The 5,535-nt window shown below is 26.6% G+C and overlaps 1 protein-coding gene across 1 annotated transcript; it reads right to left on the reverse strand.

Moving 5' to 3' along the window:
- Positions 1-1,860: 1,860 nt before the first annotated feature.
- On the reverse strand, positions 1,861-4,056 carry LOC122637211. The gene is made up of 6 exons (XM_043829214.1): positions 3,983-4,056; positions 3,831-3,938; positions 3,639-3,721; positions 2,991-3,276; positions 2,059-2,158; positions 1,861-1,995 (listed from the first exon to the last, which is right to left on the reverse strand). The coding sequence occupies exons 1-6, from the start codon at positions 4,054-4,056 to the stop codon at positions 1,861-1,863; spliced, it is 786 nt and encodes a 261-aa protein (XP_043685149.1).
- Between the last annotated feature and the right edge of the window lie 1,479 nt (positions 4,057-5,535).

The following is a 5,535-nucleotide window of genomic DNA, read 5'->3' on the forward strand; positions in this document are numbered from 1 at the left end:
TTATACATTTTAAAAGTGCTGAAAAAAGAATGTTGAAAATTCATAAAAAAAAAAGAAACGGTATCGTCGATATCTGCTAAACGTTGGTTGTTTATTTTTCCGCGGAAAATAAAGATTGCATTTTACAGAAAAAGAATGAAATGAAAAATTGGGACCTGGATCTCTACTGCCTGGAAAATGATATCCGATTCGTCAATCGATTGCAATGGCCGTCGTAGTGGTCCGGCGCTAATTTTCATCGAAAAAATATCTGAATGTATACAAAGCAAAGACTTTTGAAAAATTGGGAAACGATTATTCACATCGTAAAGCAATTAGTTCAACAGATTCGTTGGATTTTAGAGGTGCATTTCACAAAAATTACGATGTCAACTTCGTATTAGACTCGATTACCGACCCTATTGTCGACTGGACTTGACCATCGATGTAAATTACATTTAAATTCGAACCTTTAAGTTTATAAATATGTATTTTACAGATTTTATTATAGTAATTTTTCTTATTAATTAGACCGAACAAATACGTTTTAATAAGACCGATTATAGTTTTATAAATTTTACTAAAATTTTCGAGTGCAACATAATTGTAATCTAATAGGTATCGAAATTTTTTATTTTTTAACGAATTATTAATAAAAAATTGTGATGTTAGGTTTCACTGCGCTATAAAGTTTTCTTTATGAAAAAATTTTCGATTTCTCGAATATTATTTGAAAAAGTTATTTAAACAATACTTAGCTCAGAAGGATGAAAAATATTTGGAAATACGAATAATGAAATTTTTCCTGAAGAATTACAGTAGATGATGAAATAAAAACAGTAAATACATTTTTCGATAAAGTTATTTGTTACACCATGAAAGATGTGTTACATATATTTTTTTCTTTCTTTTTAAATAGAAATTGAACGATTTGTTTACCAACTCTGAAATAATTTTAATACTACATTTAGTAATTCAAATAATGTGATTATATGCTTTTATTGCAAACTATACATTTAACATTTGTACAGAAATCTCAGCTACATTTCAATACTTATTATTCTCAATAAATTATTAAACGACTTCATTTATTGAGCAGTCCGTAGAAAGGATAAGTAGGCCATTGATTTATTAATTATCTGCAAAATTAAAAAAAAATGATTTTAATCCTTTTGAACACAACAAATGTTTAAACTATCGAAAATATCCTAAATTAAATAAGAAACTAAGAAATAATAGCTATCAACAAAATATAATACTTTTCGCAAAATTCAAACAAGCAAAAAATATTACAAAAACATTTAATATCAACATAACATTTCAAATTGATAAGTGATAGAAAGTTAATAAATCAAAACGATTAATTATAACAAACAAACAAAAATAAAAATTTCAATATGCAAATAAAACTGGCGAAGGATAACTGAAAAGAAAATACACGAAAGAGAAGTAAAATCTATGCAGAAAGTAAAATCTATACAGACAAAGTAAAATCTGTACTCTTAAAAAGATCTTGATTAAAAGATAATAACTTAAAAATAAAGACAAGCGAAATCTCGCAAATTTATGACACTTATGAATTAAACATTAAGAGAAAGAAGGAAAAAAAAGAAGGAGAAGAAATATTAATAATAAAGGCTCACGTCGGTAAAAGTGCGGACAGACAAAATTGAAAACTTCGCGCAAGTCAATTTCAGTGGCTTACTAGTGCGCATCATGCATATCCATATTGATTTCATATCTATTATGGATAGCTCGTACCAGTCGCAAAAGTAAAGCTCATCACACAAGTTCGAGCTCTGGTTTAAAGAAAGAAAAAAAAAGGAAAGAAACAAAATCGTATTAATAAAGAATTAAATTGAATTTCAAATTGAATTTCAATTAAATTAAAATTCGATTAATTACTTCCGTGAGGAGAGATTCTCCCACGTAGCAATAAATCAGTAATTTCCACATCAAAAGAAACGCATACACAACATATGTCATTATACCTCCGGTTTCGGTGCTTGCTAAACTCTAAACAAATAGGAATTATTTATTAATCATGAATGTAGTTCGATTCGAGTGACGTGTACGTACGGAGAGCATTCTGTAACTCGATATACAAAGTAGTATCGTTGTCCCAAATAAATGTTGACCGATAATGATGTTAAAACTATCCTCCAACAAATCCGCTAATCTGAAAGAGATACGAAGAAGATAGCTTATTTTTTATAATAACATCTTACTCATGTTAATTGAAAAAGAATTTGTTCCACCGTGAAAGAGCATTAATGCGTGTTAATGTTAAGAATTATGAGACGCGTTTCATTACTGTGCTTGCCAAGGAACGAGTTTAAGGGATAAAACAATTCATTCGAATTTTTCGCAGAAAAGTAGAATATTAAGAATTCGCTGTAATGGGAAAAACATATTCAAACAATTTTAACAAATTTATTCAATTTTAAATTCAAAATAATGTGACTAAAAAGTGACTTAAAGGATTAAAACAATCATCTAGAATTTTGCTATTCGCGATACAATGTAAATAAAAATAAATTGATATAAAAAAGCAATATTTTTATACACACACTAAATTATGTGAAATACACGCTAATGCCGATAATAAGATAATATTTCCATTTTGGATATTAGAAGAAATAAGGCAACGCAGAAAATATTTTTGGAATTTTAGTTTCGCGTAAATCTATGAGAAAACCCATGATCTCTGAAATTTTTTTTATACTTAAAATCTCGTTAATAAAAACCTATATTATTAAAAACTATTATAGTAAACAACAAAGCTGTATAATTCTTTTTCGTAATGCAATTGTATCAAATCTCTAAGAAAAAAAGAAAAAATTACAAAAAATTCATATCTATAAAATTTTGTTTATATTTAGAAAAATCTCACGTCCCATATTTCATAGCCTTCACGCTTTTGTACCGTTTGAAATTAAAATAAAAAAGATTTCAATAAGTAGATGTATCGTTATAAATTGGAGACTTTAATAAGAAAAGTGATCAGTCACCTTATCAACCGATGATGTCCAAGAATTACTTTTCGAATTGCCTTCCGAGGACCGTCGGCATCATTTAAAATATTCTTCACTTTACACTTCAATACGGCCAATTGACCAGTGAGATGAAGACCAGTAGTAGTAAAGAAACAATCAGTTCCCAAATAACCAGAAATGACCATTATTATACGTATAAATTCGTGTACGCACCCAAATACATAACTTTTTTTATCGTACGGTTCCACTAACGGCTTTATTTTGTAAGGTAATATATATTCCGTTGTAGCATTTTTCATAACTGCGTTAAAAAATAATACGGATTTAATAAAATCATTTATTAATGTTTTAACTCTCCACATTTTTATCATTTGATCAGAGATAATAAATATAAATTTAGATAGTAAATATATATATACACATATACAATATATATATGGACGTATATATATATATACATATATATTTATGTATATATGGATATATATATACACATATATAACTATATACATATATGTATGTATGTCTGCATATGCGTAGTTATGTGTGTTACTTATTTTTGGATTTTTCTTTTGTTTTTTGATATTTTTAAGAAATTTTTTTATCTTGATCAATAACAAATAAACACATTTTGTTAATTAATTATAATTCCGTGACTATTACCCAATATCATATTTGGTATGACAATTCTAAAATAATAGGAAAAAAGCAACAACGTTGTCCAAGGAAACATAATGATGACCATTCTAAAAGAAATATTGTTATATTTTAAAAAAACCGATTTCTCTTCGTCGTTTTGATATTTATCAGCTGTGTAATCCCCTTTTGTTTCGACCAGAAATCGTGACAACGGACGAGACTTTATTCGTAACACTAATATCTTCGTCAACGCCGTTACTACAGCCATATTTTCCATTACGATAGCGATAACGTAACGAAAAGTTTTGATGGACCTTATCACATCTAATAGTGCTAATATGTTGAAAACAATGCCATAAATTATATACGATATGCATAAACTTTCGCGAACTTCCAAAGGCCAAATTCCTGTCATGTAAAGCAATCGTCTACTGAATGTCATCGCTCTGAGTGTTTTAGAGAAATCTGTCACCTGAAAAAAAGAAACAAAGAGTGATAATTATAATAAAAATAAAAAACATTCGATTGAGTGCTGCGCTAAAATGCAAAAGAGAAAGTCATGAATAAACGACTTTTAATATTAGAATAAATTGAGAGAAATTAGAAATATCTTTCACCCAACAAAAAGTAATAATAATAAAATATAAAAAAATATGACATTTGATTCAGCATTAGCGTATGACAAAAGCAAAGAAAAGAAAAAGAAAGTTATGAATAATTGGCTTTTACGGTTAATCTAAATTAGATTAGATTACATTACATCGAATTAAGTGAATATCATTCTTTAAATAGTTATTCAATTTCGTTGAAATTTAAAACAGAATATATGTAAGTGTCTCCATAATATATGTAAGTGTTCTGTTAAATTTGTATACATGTATTAATAATGTTGTATTTACTTTATTATAAAATTTGTATTTCTGTAAAATATATAAGTAAGTAAAATTTGAATGGAAACTATTCAGCTATTTCGTTAATTTTAACGATTGGAATATACATGGTCATATTATCATTATTTGTAAAATTCTTTACCGCTTTATAAAATATCTACAAATGAATATTCTCGATAAACAATTTGAAATCGTCTACAGTATTTTTCGCAATGATACTGAAAACAGCCAGAAGCCTTACAAAAGTATATATGACAACAATATCAAATATTCGATCCAAAAAATCATCGTCAAATAAATAAGTGATATATATATTATTACGAAGTTCTACGTGAATACCAATCAAGACCAGTTTCTACATCAATAAATACTATATATCAATTTACGAACATTTATATATTAAACATTTACACAATTATATATTAAATTTACGAACATAAAATCATATGAAATATATAACATTCTATAGCAGTATGTAGAGAAAGTTCGTCTCGAGAGAAAAAAAATATTCGAAAAATTACATCGTTTTTATTTAAATTGCATACTTTTACAAATAATCATAATTAAAAATAAGTATTTTATAAAATATATAGTATATGCAATTATTTACCATATCTTCTTTTTGTATTCAATAAATAATCTGTAATATACTAACGAATTTATTACATGGATACTTATTACCTAGATATTTAGTAATTAGTAATAGGTACTAGTAATAATTTTTATATTTGAATAATTAATAATAGCTATTAATAACAATTATTATGTTACGTACCACTTACTAATTTACCAAAATCGATCAATTATTATCAATATATTAATTTTATATAGATTATCTATCTGTATAACGAACAGTTATCAATTAGTCCTTCAGTAAGATAAAAATTCTCTTGGAAGTTTTAATGGAAATTAAAATCACGGCTAATAACACGATGATGTAGTAAATGATGATGAGGTTAAAAACCTCGTATAAATACTGAAGTTAAGTAATATTATTCAATACTTGAATGGGTGATCGCTTGGGAACACCA

The sequence above is a fragment of the Vespula pensylvanica genome, chromosome 25 (genome assembly GCF_014466175.1).
Source record: "Vespula pensylvanica isolate Volc-1 chromosome 25, ASM1446617v1, whole genome shotgun sequence".
NCBI classification, from domain to species: domain Eukaryota; kingdom Metazoa; phylum Arthropoda; class Insecta; order Hymenoptera; family Vespidae; genus Vespula; species Vespula pensylvanica.